General features: G+C 38.4%; 1 protein-coding gene across 11 annotated transcripts in view; it reads right to left on the bottom strand.

Annotated features, from left to right (window-relative positions):
- STAU1 (staufen double-stranded RNA binding protein 1) overlaps window positions 1-22,997 on the bottom strand; it is a 32,277-nt gene extending 9,280 nt beyond the window's left edge. For 2 of the 11 annotated variants that reach the window (XM_072879063.1, XM_072879058.1), the window contains exons 1-8: window positions 22,871-22,989; window positions 16,979-17,045; window positions 12,053-12,329; window positions 11,114-11,238; window positions 8,927-9,083; window positions 7,141-7,279; window positions 6,231-6,396; window positions 552-650 (exon numbers count right to left, since the gene is read on the bottom strand). In XM_072879063.1, the coding sequence (XP_072735164.1) occupies window positions 552-650; window positions 6,231-6,396; window positions 7,141-7,279; window positions 8,927-9,083; window positions 11,114-11,238; window positions 12,053-12,245 (879 nt within the window). In that variant the 5' untranslated portion in view covers window positions 12,246-12,329; window positions 16,979-17,045; window positions 22,871-22,989. Of the gene's footprint in view, window positions 1-551; window positions 651-6,230; window positions 6,397-7,140; window positions 7,280-8,926; window positions 9,084-11,113; window positions 11,239-12,052; window positions 12,330-16,978; window positions 17,046-20,700; window positions 20,887-22,313; window positions 22,698-22,870 lie in introns of those variants that run through there. The other 9 variants (XM_072879068.1, XM_072879067.1, XM_072879059.1 and 6 more) reach the window with 8 other exon arrangements.
- Between the last annotated feature and the right edge of the window lie 54 nt (window positions 22,998-23,051).

The raw sequence follows: 23,051 nt of genomic DNA on the forward strand, positions 1-23,051 counted from the left end.
TGATCAAGGAGGGGCAAAGAGGCAGCAAGCAGCCAGGCCAAAGGGAAAGGAAAGTAAGATGCACATGAGGTCACCTCATGGCAAGAAAAGAAACCTATTTGTGAGATTCTGCAACTTGCGAGTAGTCCACATCAGTGCTTAATTAAACAAATACTTCCATAAATGTCTTTCAGAGCGAGCTATACTCTTTTGCCTTGACTCTGCACTTCAATGTTCTAACCATTAGTGTGGGGTTGTGTTTTGTTTCTTCACTGTAATACTGATTTTTCAAAAAGCTTGGAAAAAAGATTGCACAGACAACCACAGCGTAGCTGTTCACTCATGTTCTGATTTTAGTGCATGAATTTGTGAACAGGTGGATTTTTCTTTTTTCTTCACTTTACCATATAAACTCCAAGACAATCAGGGTGACTGTCAAAGGTAAAAGTGTATTCACAACTAACAAGACATGTTAAAAGTCAGTTGTTTGGGTTATCTAGAAGAGACTCAACTTAATGTGTACCCTTAATATTCTAATAAAAACAAATCTAGAGCTTGTAAAATAAACATACCTCAAAATTCACAGGCAAGTTCCTTTTAAGTGCAATCTCAAAAACTTGGCTTATTTCAGATTTATTGAGATTTTCATCATCTGGTTCTTTTCCGTTAACCTAAAAGAAGCATACTCTATTTAAAATAAAGATCCTATTAAATTGAATTTTATCCATCCAACCAGTTTACTGAACTCTCAAAATTTTAAGTAATCTAACCTTTACTGCCATTTTACGTGAATGTGTAGAAATGCAGCACACATACTACAGAATTGAAACTTAAGAAGCTCATTTAAGATGTATGTGTAAAAGCTAGCAAACCTTCATAGTTTCATGTGCTCGTTACAGGAAAGAACAAATGGAATAAGGGCCAATAGGTTTAAAAATCTATTTATAGAAAAACAAACTGAAGTGTTAAATGAACTGATTTCCAAATGGAAGTACCTTTATGAAATACAGTTTTCATACGCTGATCGGACATTTGTACCAAAAGCACTAAGACAGTATCAGATAAGAGAAAGGGAAGGAAAAATAAAGATTCTGAGAATGGGACCAATGTGAATAAAGGATGGCTAATTAGACCCTGGCATAGTCCTGTCTTTTAACATGCTCCCTTGTAAGTGCTTCATCTACAGATTTTTTTCTCATCTGAAGAACATACTATCAGGAACTTGCCTTAAATCAAATGGTGTACATCTCTGAGAACTTACACCTGCTAAGAGGACAGCAGTGCCAGGTGAAGCTTACCTACAGGCACTTCTACGTATCTGCAGGTAAAATTTTGATTGTGATTCCAAAAATGTCTTCACTGATGTTGGGCTCAACATGAACTAAGAGGCATGGTAACAGCAACAGAGAAATTTTAAGACTAAGTGTCCAACAGTGATATTGGAAAGATTACGATAAAGATGAATAGCAACAATTTCACCAATTATATCATGCCACAATACTAGTTATGCAACCAGGTAACAAAAATGATTTAAATATTTTATTGGAGCAGCAGAAATACGCTAGAGAGCTCTCATTGATTAAAAATATTTTTGATGGTAGCAAGCATCCCCAATGTCTGTTACTAAAAGTTAGATTAAAACATGAAGCAAATTTTTTTTTCCACCACTTAAAGCAGCCTCTTCCCATCTCAGAACAAAATATGTGTAAAATTAATCTGTGGTTTTCACTCCTCCCACTGTCCCATCAGATTTCACACTGTTCTTATGGGTTGACCTTGTATTTCAGGTTCAAGTTGCAAACATTTCAGAAGAGCACCTATAGCCCAACATCCTTTTTACAATGAAAACATCTGATACTTCTGATCCCACTACTACATCCAGTCTCCAACCTCTATGCGGAGGTCTACATAAAGCAATCTTCAGGTCTGCGAAAACTGAGACCACTTGATGGCACCACTCCCACAGGAGCGAGGTAGATGCACTGTGCATTAGACTGCATGAGAAACGTGGAGGCAACACCTACACTAGAGGAACCATACTATACCTCAGCAGAAGGCACAACGCAGGTAAAAATTGGCAAAACCAAGATTGAATACAGGAGTCAAAAGTCTTGATCATCATATTCTAAAACCTATTTCAAATGCAATTGGTAAGTTCAAAAGAAATAGCATCATATACCCAGAAAAAAATATTTGAACTACTAAGGTCTTATTTTATTACGGTCTAGGTATTACAGCAAGTTTAGTACCAGCATCTCTAGGAATGATCTGTCACTACCCTTACTGTCAAAACATTAGCACAATCACTTTAATTACAAATATTTTTCCCCTCCTTGTAATTTCAGATATATTCTAGTTTTTCAGATTCCGACATTTTTCCTTGTGAAGGTCACCAGGACTTCTCTTTATTGGATTAGATTTTTCCCATTTAATATCCTTTCAAGAGAATACAAATAAATAGTATGGAATTACTTGCTACATTACAGTGTAAATTCTTGACATATTCCAAGTCTGTTCACACGGTGTGAAACACAGGTACTTTCTTTCAATACCTTTATCTAAAAAGAACAAATTAATAGCAAAATAACGATTAACAGACTAGCTATTTTACCAATTATTTTGCCTCCACTTGAGTTCTGGATCAGTTTATTTTATGAATCAAAAATAATCATACACACATGCTCTCCCCCTTTCTCTTTCCCTGCACACCTCAAGGCAGATGATCTATAACTCCTTTTAAAGTAGTTTGCATGTGTGCATAGACTAAACTCTCCAAGGAATCTATGCCTCTAAGTCAGAATGAGGCCACAAATATAAGCATTTACCACTCTTCACTCTCATCAAATTGTTCAAATCCACCTCTAACAAGAGAAAAAAACAGTCACAAAAGTGATAGATTAAAAACTCCCAAGCAAATTGCCAAAGTAATATACTCCTTTAAGAGGGACTCGCCCTTTTCTAGGAACTCTTTCAATATGCACTTCCTCAAAGACTGCTTGTAAGCAAATTAAGAGAAATCAGTGGAGTGGCTGATTACAACTACATTGTTTTCAACATAGCTATCAGTCTGACTATTTTCTTTCATGTTAAGGGTATAAAGAGCAGCTGATATTTACCAAATAAGCTGGCAAAAAACAGAAGCAATTCTGGTTTTAGTACTTTCAGGCAAAAGTTAGAATTTCTGTCGAAGAATTGTGCCAGAAAGCGTACCTTCCTACGTTTTCTAAGCTTTAAATTGATGCTTTATCATCTCTGTCTTTGAATACGCAAAGTAACCCGGTACTGCAACTTTGTCAATGTGTCTTAACTCCAGTCAGACTAACTTAGGTTAGAAGGATCCTTTGGGGGTCTCCTACTACAGCCCCCCACTCAAAGCAGCAGACTTCAAAATTAAATTGGGTTTTTCAGCAGGGCTTTGTCCAGTTGAGAGCTATTATTATTAAATTTTTTTCCTGTCACTTGCTTCTAGATTTGTAGTCTGAGAAGGTGTGGGAAATGGTCATTCTTACCCTTAAAGTCTAATAATTTTTTTTCAATGATTTCTTCTTAAGCACTGAATATTTTCCAATTTAAAAATACAAGAGTAAAATCCTGTAAATATGAAAATTTGTAAAATAAAAATAATTTTTAAAAATTTACAAAATTACCCCCACCCCCCAAAAAACACCCAAGAGTTCAAGCTTAAACATATTCTGTTTACACACACACACACAAATGGGATACACAAAAATAACTACATTTAAAAGGAAAATGACTGGCAACATCAAATGACAGGTAGGAAGTATCAGGATTATGTCTGCTTGTGAAATCTTAATTTTCCTCCATTGTATACACGCATTATAATAGCATCTCTTATGATCTTACACTACCATATCCTTCAAGGACCTTGCCTCACTTGAACACAAGAATGAACAGTGCTCACTTAGTGGTAAAATCTTCCTTATTTTATCTTCATCTTGTGTAGTGCAAAATGCTGATACAAAAACAGCAGTTCCCTCAGACATTCCTAAAACCACAATATTTGGAAGCCACAAATATTAGTGAACTTAGAATTTAAGTACCAAAATTTAAATTAAGATCTGATTTATCTGAGTACTTATTATAAAACAGTACTCTCTGTTCAAAGGACTGCTCTCCTTAAGCATAGCTGCATTTCTTACTGTTCATTGTCTAGACAAGTCAAACATAAATAGAAAAATAAGATGACAAATGCATGTTTCTTGTGAACATTTAAGTGACTTGCCCAGCATATGTATAGCAGGGTCAAGACAGCATTCAGCTCCCAGCAAGCTTCCAACTGTTTTATTCATAAAATAATTCTCCTTTCCTGCAATCTCTTGCATCATTCACAATAGTATTTCCCTTATCATGTCCTTATTAAAAAAAAAAAAAAAAAAGGAGAGACTCTGTAGGTTTACTTCCTCTACCTCTCGATTTACACCCCTTACACTGAATGAGACATCCTATAGAAAAGGTCACAAAGACAATTGCAGTGTTTGTCCTGAAGACCACATATGACTCAACTTTAAACACAACTCTACAAATATTCAGAAAGTCACTTGTACAGAAGCATTTCTAAAAAAGTGGACAGAAAATAATTCAGTTACATGTGATCCTATAATTTTCTGCAGAGCTGGACTCCTTGGGTCCAGTACACAGAACTTTGCTACCTGAGGGGGAAAAATGGCTGATGACAGTAGGTTATCTTTTACGAGAGTGAGTGCAAAAAGAGGGTGTTACGCATCACTGACACAGAACAACAATACTCAGGAATTTGGGGTTCCCCTGCACTGAAGGGGAATATCCCCCTCAGGCTTGACCTCTCCTGTGTGAAGACCTCCAGCTTGTCCCTGACCACACTGCCTATCACCAGTTCTAGATTTCAGTGCAGAGCTCATCTCCACTCTTTCAGCTTCTATTCCCAGCATCACTCTCTTCTCCCCAGTAGCATTTGTAATCCCTTGACTCTTAGTAGCCTCCATCATTCAATAATCCACATTCTTCCAGGAGAGCTTTCTGTTACCTGAACCACTACCATCAGTGTCTCCTAGGCCTCTTCCCTGAACCATCAGATCCAGTGTTTTTGCCTAATTACCTGGGCAATGCTCTCTCCCACAAACACACTCAGAAGTTTTAATTCAATGTCCCTTGGCTTCACAACACATTTCCTCAATCCTCTTGCTCTGTCATTCCTGGTAGTTCCCAGCTATTTTTTTTCCCCAGTCTGAGACCCCTTGTTACCTTCTTGCCCAATTCTTCATTTTCCTTCTTTCTCAGCACACAGCCAGACTCCGTATCCAGCAAGTTCTCATGCTCCCCAGATTGTAAGTTATCAGTCTAAACTCCAAATCCTGTTCTTTACCTCTCTGGCAATGTCCTAGTCTCTCTTGCTTCTAGGTTTGTACTGCATGGCCTCCTCAACACAATCTAGATGCCAGCATGGAGTACATCAATAGATCTCTTGCTCTTAGTTCTAACATCAAGCCCTCATAACTCAGACAGGTATAATGAGCCCATAAAAGAAAGACTAAATATACTCTTTGTAGGAGTCTTTGGCCAAAGCAGTCAGCCAACACATATAGAGAGGGTGCACGCAGTCAACCAGCCCCAGAAGCTATGAGTAACTTGTGTGCACACAATGAGACCTTCTGCCTAAAGCAACTTAACAAAAAAGCATGAAAAAAACAATGACAGGGTCTTGGAGTGGAAAGTGCTGGGCAGCCATAAAAATATGGAGGGATAAAAATTTGCTTCTTATATTCATATCAAAATGTGTGTATGAGTTTACTACTTCCATGAACTGCCTGCTATTCTAGAAATTCCATGGTTCTTTCCAAAATCATGTAGGAATTTTGTCCAGGAAGCAAACCCATGTCTGATTTCTATGTTGCCCATACTAGAATGCAAGTACCCCATTTACACACTTCTTCAGAAGTTTGTATATTATCTGTACCTGATAAGATATTAGTTCCTATCTATGCTTCCAGTGCTCATATCTGACAGAGGTCTATAGCATTGCTGTGGAAAAATATGACAGCAAAAGAATTAACATAACTTCATTTGGGAAAACTCTAGTTACATAAAAATTTATGTTTTTAAATCAAAGTGTTTCTATTGACACAAGTAGTCAACGCTACTACACAGAATTAAATTTCACAACCGTCATCTTCCTCTCAATAAGGAAAAAATCTACAACAATATCTCAGTTTATCTTAGCAATTTATGCGTACAACACTAAGATTAATTCCCACCTCTGGTTTCTCAGGCAAGGGCTCATTCTGCAGAACTTTCAGTGCTTTAGCGGCTGCATCATGCTTAGCAGCTTGTCTTGTTCTTCCTTTCCCATGAAACTGCTGCCCTCCAATTGAAAGCTCAACTTGATAAAGCAAGGGCCCAACAGGAAATGGGTAAAAGTACCTGCAAAGAGAGAGATTTAAATAAGCAAATAGTTTGGCCTACAAAGTAAACAGAAATATAAGTTATACGTGGATGAATCTCTTGGATATCAGTAACCATGACTCAGCACTGAAGCACTAGTATTAAAAAGCCAAATTTTGATTTAAAGTCTAAAAGATTTTAGGGAGAAACCTTTGAAACAGAGTATCAACATTTCTTGTTTTATTATAGGAACACATTTCTAACCAACTAGAACCGAGCAACACAATGTAACTACGCTTTTATACACTGGGCAGGCCAGTAAGTTCTGAATTCTCAATTCCTGTGCCCATATAAAATTCCTTAAACTGAAGCTTTTATTTAAATAGTTTTAGAAAAAGCATCAAACTGTTTGCTTCACTTTCACTTTTACACAGAAAGGAAATGCAAGAAATTTAGCAAATTATTTAGCTATTTGCTTCATGAAGCTGGCTATATCTGAATGCCCTCAAAAACACTTCATCATGGTTCAGTTCCCTTTTTCCTCCCCTTCCCTTCCCCCCCAAAGAAAAATAAAACTTAAATAAGACAAATTACAGATATTAATGGGGTGTACTTATCACAACCTTTTGCCTCATAAGCTGGCTATGTTTAAAGCTGAATATCCCTTTAAGAGACATTGTATTTTTAGCTAGTTTTCAGAAGATAGCATCAAAGCCCTCGGATGATGAGAGTGGAAGTTCAAAGATATGAGACTGCAAAACCAAAAAATTAAACAATACATACCGTGGAGGATAAGTACCACCTCTCATAGTATAGTTGTAAGTGGATCTCATCCCCGTATAAGGATCGATAGGTTTGTACATAGGTTTCTTTCCCAGCTTCATGCAAAGTGCATTTAACTCCACTGTGGGGGTTACACTGTCTAAATAAAAAGGAATATAAAGAGAGTTGTCCCGCTGTCACAAGGAACTGAAACAATCTAAACTCTTATGCTGTCTCAAAGCAGGGAAAAATGAGCTCAAGTTTTGCGATATGCCATACCTTAAATGTATGAATTCTGAATAGATATCCTAGTGAACACAAAGAAAATAAGTCTATAGGATGCATATTAAATTAGCAGCCTAGTACAGTTGTGACAAATCCTGTTACAAAAAAGTGAATTTGCTGGGGGCTTTTTTATTATTATTTTTCTTTAAACTTGTGGTGCTACCAATTTATTCATTTTTACAGCGTATCTAACAATGTGGTCTGCAGAACAGAAATTTCTGTTCCCCAAAAAATACTTCTAAATTAAATTAACAGACATACTACATATCTTCTGTTTCTGTTGTTTACTGAGAATGATCAAACGTTTCTCTTTGTACTCAATGACCTAAGAAGGGTTTTTAGGACTCTTCACTTTCAAATTGCAACTTGGCTTTTCAAAAGGAAGGTATATTGCTACTGAGGGCTATAAACATTTCTCTCAGTGCAGATACCGTGTGGATGAAGAATTGACTACTGACTATTCTCATTTGAGAAAGAACGTAAGTCACGTAGATGGTCATTTTTTCTATCACAGACCTCAGTGGCTCAAAAATCAGTGTGAGGCAACTGCCAAAAGAAAATGCAATTACAGAACAGATTCACAGACAAAATAAGTAATTGCTAGCTTCTAATATTTTCACTGTTGACTGTACAAAGTGTTTCTAAAGAAGGAATTTAGGTGGTATCAGAATACAACTGGCACAAAAGATAAGTTTTAACCTTTGCTGAACATACTACTGCTATCCTAATAGCTTTGCATTCAAGTGACTAAGAGTAAATGCAAAATAATCACACATGCAGCTGAGATGTGAAGCTAGTTCATACTTAATTTTACATTTTAAATATATCTTAAAAGCAATCTTAGTAAAGTAAGAAGTTCCCTAAACATAGCTAACTACACCTTAAATGCTTTTATACAAGTCAACATCTATTTCTCTTTAAAGAAGTATAAATGATGCAAATTCCAAAGTTCTGATCCAATCCCTCAACACAAAGTTAACAGTTTTGGGTTTGGGGGTTTTTTGTTTGTTTTGTGGGGGTTTTTTTAACTTACATTTCCAAAGAAATCTTTATTGTCAAGCTTTTGAATTATCCTATCAGAATTACCAAACACATTCATCTGCCTACACAAAAGATTATTCTTTGCTGTGACTGAATTCCTCATGGGGTTTTTTTTGTTCAGATTTTTTTTTTTACTTAGTTTTCTTTTTTTTAAGAGCAGGATAAACATCTTTTCCAGGATTCCACCAAGTGTTACAATACTAAATGGTAAGTTAACCAGAGGGTTCTTAGCCTGAATGACTTGATGGAAAAACCCTATACTTTAACTTGTTAATATGATTTTTTTAATGTCACCTACAATGATCCAAGATTAAATCAAGATGATGTTCTCACAAAACCTGACAATTGCCATTGTTAAATATGCAGAATCACTGTTTTTATTCATCCTTATGCAACTTTAAAATACATACCAAAACTAGAAAGGTGTGGGGTTTGTTTTTTGTTTGTTTATTTGTTTTAATCAGTTTGTTGTGGCATATACCTGGATTCTTGCCTTCACTACGAGATGGACGAGCCGTAGGCTTAGGGAATTTTGTCCCTTCCAAAGCTTTGGCAGCTGCCGCATGTTGCGCTTTTTTAATACTAGTTCCCTCAGCTTCCCAGTGCTGGTCCCCAAGAGTCAGTTGCACTGTAAACACCTCAAAAATAGAAAACATGAATTTGATTACGAGCTGCTTCAGAATTCACATAATTTATTAGATCCTCTTACACAAAACAATGAGTCTTTTAGTGATGCAAAAGTTGAGAATACGGTAATCAAAGCTTTCCTCAACTACCATGTCATCTCCAGATTTTAATCACTTCGAACATCGATAGGATTTCCCTGATTACTGAACTAAGAATTTCCCAATAATTGTAGCTAGCAACTATCCTGCATACTGCATGAGATCATATAGGCTAAAAAACAAAAGACACAATGTGCATAGAGGTGACAGCTACATGGATAGCTGGTATGCCAGCATTACTCTGAACAGCAGCCTTGAAATTCAGACTTTTTTATTCCACATAACTCAATTCTTGCTTTAATACTGTGGTTTGGTTTTTTTTTTAAATGATATTTTTCAGCAGTTTGAAGAAAGGTAAGTTCACATTGCACCATAAAAGCTTCTACATGCCCACAGGTGAGCACAAGCCTATTTGATTATAGAGCAAAGCTCTGTGGAACTTCTTTTTAAGTATGTGGGATAAGGAAGGATATATATTGCCCTAAATTTTCACAAATTAATGAGACAACAGCAAGCCAAGGTCTCCCTGGTAATGAAATGAAGTTTAATTTCAATCAGAGTGAAAACACAAGTGAACAAATGCTCTGAATGTTATTCCAATACTTTTTGTAAAAGTGCCTCCTTTGCACATTGAAGCTGCCATTACGCATGTTTTGCACAAAAGATTTTAAGTCTTAATATTATTAGATTCCAAGGCAATTCCTCTAACATACAACAAACACTGTTCTGGGAAACACCTTAAGGAGACGATGTCAGATTAAATAGACACATCCCAGGCTGATCTTCGTTGTATGCCTTGACCTCAGTTCTCATACAACAGAGATCTTCAATGAGGATTAAAAAGTTTAATAATGCTAAAACTCCCTTCTTCAGTGTTCTTTGAAGTAACACAAACTGCTTGTATATTTTCTGTATTCCTGAAAAACTCACTCTCTGCATATGAACAGAACACCAAAGGAATTGTATATTACTGAGATTTTGACACATTGTAAAAGATAGGCCATGATATGGGATGCACACCACATGCTGGTCTACCCTAGGCATTCCTATATTCCCACTGTGAAGAACCAAAGATTCTTTTCCTAAAGTAACTATTCCAGAACAGAAGAATGTTCAGTGCTGTTCAATCACACTGTACTTCAGGCATTAAAGAACTTTTACCAAGATCCTTGTTTTCCAAATATCGGGCAATTAGAATAGAAAGGTTCATATTTTTTTTTTACAACTAAAACAGAGCAACAGCAAAGCAACATTCAGTTATGATGTGCACAAGAGAACAACTCTTAATTTTAAGTAGTAAAACTTACTCTGGGCATATCAACAAATACAGATTTGTACCTTGCCAACTACATAGATACAAAAGCACTACAACTCCTTATGAAGCATTTTTCCTAAAGAAACATAATCGCCATAAATCTTCCTGCATCTCATGGGATAATTTGAATTAATAAACTATTTTAATTTTTTAAAATTGGTGGGATTAATCTCAAAATATTAAAATGCAGCACAGGAAGAACACAGAAAATCTGCAGAACAGGCAAGATGTAGAACAAAAGCTTAACATCGTACTAAAAAGTGATTGTATAAAGATCATCCATATTTAATACAAAATTTTTTAGCAAAGAGTGCAAGGAACAAACCTTGCTTTATTAAATGAAAGTCAAAGCCAAGCATCTCATAATGGAGATAACATAAATAACTCTTCAAAAAAGCTAAGTAGTTTTCAGTAACAGGTAAGTTCAACCTTTATGTACTTTGGGAAACCAACTTTTCAGTACACATGTAACAGCTTCACACTTCCCTACCACGGGTATTTTGGTGAGCTTCCCATTCCTCTCTGTTATTCTGTATTATCTTGCACCAAAAGCATATACTTTGCCTTTCCACTGATTAAAGTGAAAGAGCATGAACAACAGCAATATGAAACTTATATGAATATTTACCTTAGAATGAGCTGGACCTTGCTCACTCAAAAGCTTATACTCAGGCTGAATCTTGTTGAAACGGGCTAACTCATTCACAAGACACATTGGGGTTTTCTCTTTGGGGTTTGCCATGTTTGAAGGAGCTGAAAAGTGACATAAAATTAGATAGATGAACAGGTAGCTATGAAATCTACTACAATTTTTAATTTAAAAAAAAAATCTCATTGGCTTAACATTTAGTTGTCTGCAATACACCGCTTCTCAGAAAAGATTTGCTGGAAGAGGCAGCTCTGCCCATTAGCCAAACTGGCAATAACCTACTGAACTTTGGGATTTCCAAGCAATACGCATGCCTAAAGGACAGCATCATTAAATCTAATGTTTTAATGCAAGCCAGAAGTATGAAGTTAGGAGACTCCCGCATTTAGCTTGCATCTTATATAGTACATTTCAAGGAGCAAATCTTCTAAGTATTCATGGTCCCTTGCTTTGAATAATTTCAAAAAGTCAGTTAATTTATTTTTCCTTCTCCTATTTTTCCCTGTTATCTATTTTTTACTTATTACCTTTTATTCACTCTGTTATATTTTATTAGCACGATGTATTTATCATTAAACTGGTCATAAAAGAACTAAAGATAATAGAACTAAACAAACTATTTCAAACAACACGTTGTAGAAAAGATGGATAACAATGTTTTAAAAATCCAATGTTATACAATTTTAAATATTCCTTACTACTACAAACATTTAAATTAATTATTAGAACTTCATGGAAAAGTATGCTTTATTGGTCTCAAACAGATTTCATTCGACAGGGAGAAAGCATTACAAGTACAACTGTAGTTGGATAAATATTATTTTTAAAGTATTTGTAGCTGCAAGGCATCAGGAATATATCATGCCAAACTATAAACACTAAGAATATATACACTTATTAACAGACACTCAATCTTACCTGCAGCTGCATTGGTGGATGTAACTGATGCAGAGGGTAAAGCAGAGTTTTGGATAGGTCTACCTGCATTTTCAGAGGGCAAAGAACTAGTAGTAGAAGGAATACTCAAAGGCTGTGAAAGAGATGGGTTTTTATTCAATATTTGGCTCCCTGCAAGGGCAGCAGAAGGATTCTGAATTTGAACTTGAGACATGTTCACTTCCAACCAGAGCAAATTACTGTAGGTAAACAGCTTTGAATGCAGGCAAACTCAGTGTGATAAAGCCAAATTGCTGACCTAAAACATAAAGATGAGAAAAAGATTATACTAAATATTTAGCACTCTCTAACAATCTATTGAAATTATTTCTTCACCAGCAAAAAGGGGAAAATCAAGCATCCATTGTTTCCATTTGGTATGCAATAAGTCACTTACGCATCCAGTTTTAACAGCGTATTTCAATCTATATGCCCTATCATTTGAGTTTCACATTTCTTTCATTTATTAAAGGGAAGTAGTATAGAAGCTTTATTTATGCTTGTTCATTTAAGATAACTGTCCATCTGTTTTCCTCATCACTGAATCCACTTACAAAGCAAATCCAGTTACTTAAACTGATAGCCACTGCTTATGTACTAAACAGAGAGCAACTTTCATGAACAGATTACATTTCATGCATTTGAAGTTAAAGTTTTTAACTTGGAAGGGCAAGCAATAAATGCAGTCTTTACAAAAAAACTATTTAGAGCATGCACCCTTTATTATAATCATATACTTTTTCCCCCAGGATCACCAAGAAGAATGCCTAGCCATTTATAAGGAGAACACAACTGGTGCCCAGCAGAAAATGCTGAAGTAGCTATGACTGGGAAAAGCAAAGGCGTGAGAGTTCATAAACTTTATAAGCTACATGCGTTTTGAAGGTTACTTCTATTTAAGTCAGAATTTGTCTCGGTCACAGTTCAAGCATCAATTTAGATTTATCTGGCCTTGCAACACTGTAAATAAGTGCTGAAAGTGCTCATAGGCATCCATGTTCATTTAAGAAAAAACACCTCCAAGCGATTAACTTGCACCAGTCAATGTGAAGTATTGCGAGAGGTCTTTCCTCCACCGACAAATTAGTATTAGATTTCTCTTACACACGGATGCAACATTATCTTCATGCTTAGACAGTTAAACCTAAATATACACTAACAGGTTGCCAGTTTGAAGGCTATCATTGCTGCCAGAGCTCAGCTGCCCATATCCGCTTACGATCCACATATCAATTTATTTATTAAAAATAAATTTTACAGCCAAGTAAATACATGTCACACACAAAGGCACACACATATGTACACGTACACTGGGCACCTACAGATTTTATGAGGGCAGCAAACAAAGGTTTATTATTCCATAATTTATAGATGAAAAGGAGAAATCACTGCTCCAGATACCACCAGGGAGCTATTAGTAGCAACACAACTCCACTAGTGCTCTGTAAGCTTCAAATTCTGAACCTGTGAATGGACTTCCAAATGTAAGAGGAGCAGCAATGAGTCAGAGTGAAGTTTTTAGCTAGTTACTGACAAAACAAACCTAAGAGGAGAACCTAGGTTAATACATTCATGGATACAAAGATTTACTTATTTATTAAATAAGAGGAAAGAAGCTACTGGGAAACAACAGATACACCAACAAATCTGGAATATTTTCACTTGAAAAAACATCATAAACATGTCAGGCATATCATACTACCAGTCGGACAACTTTGTTTTTTACTAGAGTGCAAAATTAGTTCAGATGACCTATATGTAGATTATACTCAAAACAAATCCTCTATTTGACAACTAAACTTGCAGAAGTTACACACTGGCTGCATTATAACTGTGAAAAGGCTATTAGGGCATCTATCTAAAGGAGCTCCAAGAAATTTTAAGACAAAGATGAATAGTGTGTAGAATAATCCTCCAGGGTAATAATTTTATAATCACTAAGTTTCATTCCCAGGAGCATCACTAGAAACACTGAAAATTTTCAAACATAATACAACAATAATAATTGCCTGGAAAAGACTATAAAGTTTTGCAGTGCAATTAAAAAAAAGCTAATTCTCCCTTCCTGCTGAAGTGCAATGGCTTTCAAAGTAATTGAAGTTAAACAGTTTCTAATCCACACATTTTGAGCAGATGACACCAATTTTTTTTATTTTGAAAGTCAGTAACATCAGGATCTTTCAGATCATGCTGGAAAGGAAGTCTGAAATTCTTCTCAAAAACCTCTGCCTACAAGCACTTTGCTTTTAAAGCAAGGCACTATCCTTCATTGATTTACCATCACCTGGTTTTAGGAAACATGGAATTTCAGCTCCAAAATACATATATTAAAGTGGTTTCCTAGTCAACTATCATACAAATGCAGGGAACAACAGTACACCGATCCCTAGTAATTTCCCCCCCCCCCCCCCAAGAAAGGAAGTCCCTGACAAGGATATTATTAGTTCACTTTCTATATTTACGGCAGAGTACTACAGAACCTCACAGCGGTACAACTCAGACTGCTCTCTACCCAGATCTCTCTCCATCAAGAGTTATAACCATCAGCGTTCAGCTTGAAAAAGCTTTTCTCCAAACACCTCTGGTTAGAATAATATTCAGGACAGACAATTCAGCCATTATTCACAAAAATCTGTGGAGACTTGAGGTCACATCCGAGTGCTTGAAACAATACGGTTCTGGAAACCGATCCAATTTTGAATAGACTTCAGCTGTGCACATTCCACGACCAGACAAAAAAATGCTGCAGACACATCCATAGCTCAACCTGCTTATTCTCAGCATAGAGACCAACTGCCCAACTTCTTTGGCAGCCTGGCTGCTCAGTCACCTCCAAACAGCCTAAGTAAGGACCTAGGAAAGCATTTGAAGCACACCTCGCTGGAATTCACCACATGTCCTCCCCCAATCTTTCAACAAACTGGAAGAGTTCAGCCTTTATGTACCTTCTGGGAATCCAAAAGACTTCCAACCTCACAAGAAACCAAGTATTGAGAGTTTAAGCACAGCTTACTTTATGCATCTGTAAGATGGTAACAATCCCACCTACTCTTCTTTGCCAAATGCTTTGCAATTACAAGTGTAGCCATGATCTGATGACCAAATTACCTGGCCTCTGGAGCCATTAATTTAGCAAGAAAGAAAAGATGTATTCAACCGATCTGTGTGAGTGACCCTTTCCATGACAGTTTCTAAAGGTAGAGGAAGGAAAAGCTGCAATGCCTAACCAAAAAGAAATTTTAAGGAATCAATAAGCTATATCTTTACTTGAAATAGAAACCTGAAACCTGTAGAACACACTGCTGTTCAAGGTTTATTCCCAAGACATTCAAGTAGCTGAGTACCTGGGCCTGCCACTCTTTTGCCACAGCTGGATAGAAATGTATTATCAGGGAGAGAACTGAATTGCAATGAAAATAAAACTTTTCCAATTAATGTATCATTTTAATCTAAGTGAATATAATGCTTGTTTCTACATAAATTGCTACATCATCATGTTTCTCTCTCTTTCACCAATACACCAATCTCACATGGTTTTATATTCAGATCAAAAGTTGAACTTACATCCTGTAAGTTACCACCAATTCAGAACTATTTCAGAGTCCATTAGATTGAATTCAGGCAGAACCAAAGCAAAGTAGGCATTAAAAACATCTTGTGAATTGTTGAAATTCCACTTCACAAATTTCTTACAATTTTAGACACTAGGTAGTAAGTTACAAGATTATACCTTACAAGTTTATATATACAAATATATATTATGTTTTCTTTTTAAAAACATTTAGCTCGGACTTTGACAAGCAACTTCAAAGAACAGTCTGACAAAACAAACTGGAATTTTGTTTGTATTTTTCCAGCTACCTGTGAAGTTTATGATACTGTAGTTGATTTGTATGAAGTATTTCACTGGGGTATAAGAACTCACTGTCCATCACTGCACATTTAATTATAGGTTATTTGGGGATTATAAAAGGGTTTACAGTGCTTTTACAAAGTAATATGCCCTCTACCCTATAACAAGCTTACAAAATCCTAACTATCCAAGAAAAAGCACCATAATCTGGAAAGTTGAGGCTAACACCTTATAAAGGCTGTTTCAGTGGATAGAGAAACAAAGAGATGCCAGTATTTCAGGTGATTTTTCCATATAATCAGGGGTTAGCTACTTCAAACTTTTCAAGGCAAATACTAGTACAAATAACTGACCCCTATACCATACTCGAGGCATTGCTAGAACTTAAAACCACTCACAAACATCAAAAGATAGGTGAATGAACAAACGTTTTACTCATACCATCTTAGCCAGCAGCTAATCACATAACTTGCTCCTTTCCTACCCTTCCACACTTACTTTTTGCTCAGAAATTAATATTTTAAATTTTATTGAGACAGTGTTGCACTAGAATATTATCCTCATGATGATAATGGCTGCCATCAAACAATTCAATGACCTATGGACAATAATAAACTTAGAGAGATGGATTTTCAGATGACAGAGCACTGTTCCCCACTCCAGTTTTTAGATTTTTATTTTCTTTTGGTGCAACAATGCCTGGAATATTCCCAGAAATTTTGAATACATGAAAATGCAAAGTTCAGAAGTCACTAAGGTAACCAAAAGGCAAGCAAAGAAATGCACAGAGATGTGAACACAGTCTCAGTCCACTCAGCCAAAAATAAATTAAAATCTTCCTATATGAAAGAAAGAATGTAGCATTTTCAGATAAAAGTTCTCTTGGGGCTTTTTTGTGTCATAATTCTCAAAGGTGTTGCAGAAAGAAGCCAGAGGATCAAACAAAAAACAGACACTTCCTGTGGATAATCATGTTTTACCACAACTTGTGGTTTCTTTAATATGATGCAAATAAAAGGTAAGAAACTTGAATGTTTTAAGTAAGTTTCCTGTACCTTTAGGAGATCCAGAGAGTGAAGATTTGGATTTAGTTCTGAATAGGATATTTATGATGGAGAACTCCTAAAAGGAAAAACAGAGAGTTAGCATTTTGCTTCCTAAAGCTACAAAAAGATTTTCTGTAGTAAATGTCTCACCACTACATTGAGTTTGCCTCATCCGTTTGGATGACAAGAATTTGTATGACCATTAAATTCTCACTGACAGACTGCTCAACGGAGCTATGTTTTTCAAAGTAGAAATCCCAGCCTGATCCAAGAATCTTCCTTCCTTGCTCTTTTCCCAAACCAAAGTGATTTTTCTTACACAAACAGCGGAATCTCACAATAGTGCTCTTTGCAGGATTATAAAAGTCACTTGCAAATTTTCCTTCTGTAGTAAGGCTTCCAGTTCCGTAGAAGTTAACCTTCCTCCTAACAGCCCTAGAGATCAGCTACTGAAATTAGACCCAGACCTTAATTCACAAAGCCAAACTAAAAGCAAGCCACTAACCTGAGAAACTCTGGCAGCTATTAACTGCAAAAATCTGATATAAATTTTACCTTTTGGCTACATTTCCAGTCTAATGATTTCACTCATAAATAGGCATATAAAAAAATCAACCTAGCTAAAATCATTTTAGAATAAAATTGTTTCAGTACTGAATATGAAACCTGTCACTGCATGGACTGCTTTAAATGGAAATCAAAACGTATTTTATTCTGCTTACAAATATAGCACAAAGTGTTTAATCCTTCTTTTCCATGACTAAAGCCAACTGCGTGCAGATGCTAGCAACACTACTACCAGCCCCAAAATGGGTAAGATCTCAATCTTGATTTAAGGTTAGAAGGGGACGTAGATAAACAAGCTCTTGAATTTACTTCAGACGGCCATTTCAAAATCCTACAACGAATCTTAGAGATTCTCAGTTATCTTGGAGGAGTCCTGCAGAACAGATGAGGATACAGAGCCTGAAAAAGGCAGGCATCGTGCCTATTTTTTTAACTGGAGAGTGAAGAAGGGAGATGAGAAGATTACAGTCCTATCAGTTCAACTTTTCTTCTAGAAGTTTTTCTGGAGGCTTAATTAAGCACCTGGAAAACAAAGAAATAGATAATACTCCAAGGCAGGATGAAAACCAAGTTGTATAAAGACAACTGAATTTTCTCCAGCCATCTCTGGTGGTCTAACCAGGCTCAAAAATGAATCACTTAATGTCAGCACGTGCAAGGTTCTGAGCAGGCATTGTCTGCTGATCAAACACAGGGCAGAAAAACCACCAACTGACACCAGAGTGGAAGAAGAGTTACAACCAACAGAACATCATTACCTAACACAAGCCAATGCTGCCAGGCTGTTTTAGAAAAAGCAATCATCATACTCGGATGCAGAAATGGAAAATTAGCCTGAGAGATATCTGCAGTAGTCCTTCTACTCTGTGCTCAGTGTTACTGAGCCCTCAGCTCGAGCGCTGCACCCACACATGGGTACCATGCTTCAAGACAGATGTGGACCCAGTTAGCAAAAACAAGGCAGGAGAAGCAGAAAACACTCAGCTTTAGAGAAATATAACTCATAAGAAAAACACTCAAGGGTTTGGGCTTTTATATGCTGAGGAGTAGAGGGCTGGCTGGGGCCTGACAACCAGCAGCCTTCAAGTACGTAAAAGTCTTTTGGAGTAGAAAAGAATAATCTGTTATTCATGCTTAAAGTGACAGAACTAGAGGCAAGAGGCTTAAAAGGGCATCAAGAAAATGTTTTCTGATAGTAACGGTTGCAATGAACTACAATGCTTTGGGTGACAGAGGTGACTTCGCTGTTGGCAAACTTTTAAGTAATTGATAAACATCCATTTAGAATGAGGCTGCCATACCTGACACTGCAGAGGGATGGACCACTTCACTCCCTGCAGTCCCTCCCAGCCCAGATTCCCATGGCTGTGAACACACTTTTGTGTACCTGACTGTAACTGCACATTTCCGTCTCTTATCAGAGGAAGACAACGGCCTTGTTGTTAAACACCACGTTTGGCAAAAAGAGGGATCTCACATGGGTCCCACCACAGACTAGCTCCGAACTCTGATAAACCTCTTGAAAATACAAGAGACTAAATCCTCAAAGAAATAGGTTTTATTAATTGTCAGGACCAGAATATGGAAAGGTGTCCTATTCCTTAGGATGCGCGCATTCGGAAGGCTGGAAGTTACGACATTCTCATTATGCTACTTGTTATGAACTTGCATGTGTACCCCATTAAAACTTTCTTTGCATTCATGACCCACCAGCACCAGGCAGGGAGGGCTTTTTATGGAACAAGAACAGAGCAGAATGAGAAACAGAACTGATACCAGACAAAACCATCAAGATTCGAATTACAAGGACTTGTTGACATCACCAACTAAAAATCATGTCATAAACAACATCCAAGAAAAAGTTTTAGCTATAGGAAATGAGGTTTTAAATTAAGCATTAATTTATTTCTGAAAAGCAGATGCTTCATAACATAGTGCATCTGAACAGTTACTGACCCTTCAGTCACGTAGCAAGGAAGATTAATTGTTCCTTATCACAACAAACTGTGTTCTCAAAGCAGGAAAGTTCATTTATCCCCATTTCAGAGATGGGCAACTAGAACACAAACCCCAAGTCCTATCCCTGCAAAAGGATGTAGGTATCCGAGGGGGGGGCTAGGCAGAACTGAAACAACTAAACGAACTGTGGAAGGCACAACATTTACTCACTAACCCCTTTGTCACCTGTATTTTCACATGCCCATAGCTCTGTTGCCACTCAATGCCAACCAACCCTCATTTGGGTAAAAGCGCGGCATTGCAGCGGCACTTATCTGCCACGCAGGAACAATCTGCTGAGCTGGTCTGAGAGAGGAGGCGAATTCCCCCAGCTCAAATCAGAATTTATGGGCCATCAAAGACAGACCCACTGTTCAACAACAACATTTTCCCCTGTTGTTTGCAGACTGGGGAATATTACAGTGCATTCGTTACCTAGATAAAATATTGGTTAGAAAGAGTCCCTCTCTCCTCCTTTTTAAAGGGGTTTTAAGTAACTCGAATGTGGTGACTGAGTCTCTTTTGTCCCACACTCGACCATTTTGGAGCATGAACAAGAAATTTCCACAAATTCTAGGAGGTTTGTTGAGATGGTTTGTTTCCTAATATACCTTTGAAAAACCCACATCAGTGGTAGCTTTGTAATACATAGCACAAAGTTCTAAAGTGTCTGACTGCTGTAACAGCATTTAAGAACAACATCTAACTATTTACAATAGGAAAGTCTAAATAAATATTCACTACCAATCAAGATTAAAAAAAGACTACAAATTTTACAGACGTAAGGCTATTTACACAAAATGTAAAACACTGGCTGAACAATGTTTTCTTCTTAGATAAATCTTTTTCTATAATATTTGGGCAAGACAAGGTACATCTCAAAGGCAACATTCACTGTAGAAAAAGGTGATGCTCTTTTTGAGTACTGGTAAGATGAATTTTCAAGGGCAGAAATGCTAAATATTAAGCAAATTAGTTTGGGAGCTAAAACATGGATTATTAATAAGAGAACAGGTAATGATAGTTAAAATTTGAAAGTAAAAATCTGAAGGAAAAGAGGGAACTAGCAGATGTACACATAAACCAGACAGTTCCAAACATAATGCAAAATAATAAACCAGAAAGTGATATCAATCATGAATAAAGATAAACACTTAAATACTTACTTGTAGCTGAATTAGTTACTACTGTGATTTTTTTTTAAGAGAACGGATTTTTCCAGTAGAACAGGACAAAAAAAGTCCACTGATACTGATTACAGTTAACACGGTAATCAGTGCACAGATCTCCCCTATTGTTCCAGTTGCATCTTCAAGAACTCTAATAAAACAATCAACCCCTCAGCAAGGATCCTAGACAAAGCAATTAAAAAAATTTTTTGGAAAGTTCATATGTCTTCAGAATAAAGTTGCTGTTCTTCAGTAAGATCTGAAAGGCACAGAGCAGTTTTCAATTTTGCTGTGACTTTGTACAGTTACATCGCCCCAAATTTATTTCAACCTATGAATACTTTAATTTTGCCACAAAACACCTAATACTTCGACTGACTGGTACTGATAGTGAAAAAATGATTAATGATAAATGTTATGAAAAATTTCAAACAAAGAAGGAATGGCTGCTTAAAATGATAATAAAATAATTGTATCTTGCATACATCCTTTAAGGAGAGTTTTGAAATGAGATTCTGATCCAACATCAGAAAATAGAAACTATAGTAAAAAATTCAACCCATTGGCTCTTTAAATTTTCATCAAGATGTGACAGACACCCAGTATCTCTGTAAAAGTTTGAACATACAAATTTGTTGCATATATGAGATGATCAATAGACAAATCAGAGATCACTTTATTACATCATAGCTATAGCTCCATCATTAAAACTCAGGTTTTGATGTTCACTAGTATTTCAACAAAATACATTTCTGTCAGTTTGAGCTAAGGAACTATGTAGTCCACTTGCATGTTCTAGTTAGAAGAAAGAAGATTGTATAAATATACTATTCCAAAAGCAGACAAAGGACTTCATTCAGATATTTTATTTCACTGCTAAATATACACCTAGCCTTCATTTACATTCTAAATGATGTTCCTCCCAGGTTTGCCTCAAACCTGCCAGAAAAGCAATGACAGATATCCAACAGATGAAAAAATCAGAAGAACGGCTGTCAACATACTAGCTATAGTATCACCTCGACGGACAACCCAAATGAATCAAACCCTGTATAACCTCTAGGACAGACAGGAGCAGTGTAAAGATTTAAAAGGAACTTGTTGCTGTTACATCCCCTGAAAAACTAGCGTTGTGATCAAAAAACAGTGAAAAGAAAAGTGAGCCTGGTGCAGTGATGGCTGCCAAACCCCGTGGGCAACGAGGAGAAAGTGTGATGGTGCCAGTGTTCAGAAAGAAAGCTAATGCTGCTAATACCAGCTGTCTCGGTGTTTGCACTGTAATCTGTACAAGGAGAAGGCCGGGGGCGTCTCCTGCTGTTGTCACCATATCTACACCTTTTATCAGAACAGTCAGGCAAGTCTAGTTCAGTCTCGGGAGTTTTGCTCCCGAGATCACGCACCCCTGAGACTTTGCAGAAGTCTGTGACTGTTGTCACCCACTCTGGGCAACCTGGAGAGGTAGGATGGCTGCAGCCACTTTCTCCAAGGGGTTCAGAGAGCCTAACCAGCTGTGCTGCCACCAACCCCTCTTCCTGGGGGGCCCGGAGCCACCGCTGTCACCCTCCAAGCTGAAACGGGGGTTTTGGGCAGAGAAGGGTTGCCAGCATCACCTGCCTGGAGCACTCGGGGTGCCTGGTGCTGCCACTAGCCTCCTCTCCCGGCGGTCAGGGAGCCCAGCCCCGCCGCTGTCACTCCCCTCGCCAGGGCCGGCCAAGTCACCTGCCGCCCCGCCACTCGCCCCTCGGGCCCGGGGGCGTCGCCGCGGCCGCTCGGGCGGGCAGGGGCCCGCGCTGCCCCCGCCAGCGGCCCCACCGAGGCTCGCCCGCCGCGACCTGCCCCGCTCCCCCCCCGCGCCGGGCGCTCCCCCGCGCCGGGCCCCCGCCAGGCGGTGGGGACAGGGCCGGGGGCTGCCCACCCGGCCCGCCGCCGCCCCCGGGAGCCGGGCAAAGCTCCGTGCGGGGGGAAGGGGGGGGGAGGAAGCGGCGGCGGGTGGGGGAGGGCGGGGGCGAGCAGGCAGGGCGGGCCCGCCCGCTGCGGGGGCTGTCCCCTCCCCACAGCCCCGCCGGCACGGCTCGGCACGGCCCCCGCTAGGCCCCGCCGCCGCCGCCGCCACCCCCCGCCCCGCTGCCTCGGCGCCGGGGGGAGCCCGGGCCGCCTCCCCCCTCACCTGGCTGCCTGGGCTGCGGCTCCCGGGCCGGCTGGTGGTGCGGGCCAGCGGGCGGCTCAGTCCATGGGCCGGGTCCCGGGGGGGGGGGGGGGGACCGGGGGGCGACCGCGGCAGCGGAGGGAGGCGGCGGGCACAGGGCAAACACTAAAGAGAATGAGCGGGGCCAGCTCCGGCCGGGGAG

Source organism: Ciconia boyciana, chromosome 14, assembly GCF_034638445.1.
Source record: "Ciconia boyciana chromosome 14, ASM3463844v1, whole genome shotgun sequence".
NCBI lineage: Eukaryota > Metazoa > Chordata > Aves > Ciconiiformes > Ciconiidae > Ciconia > Ciconia boyciana.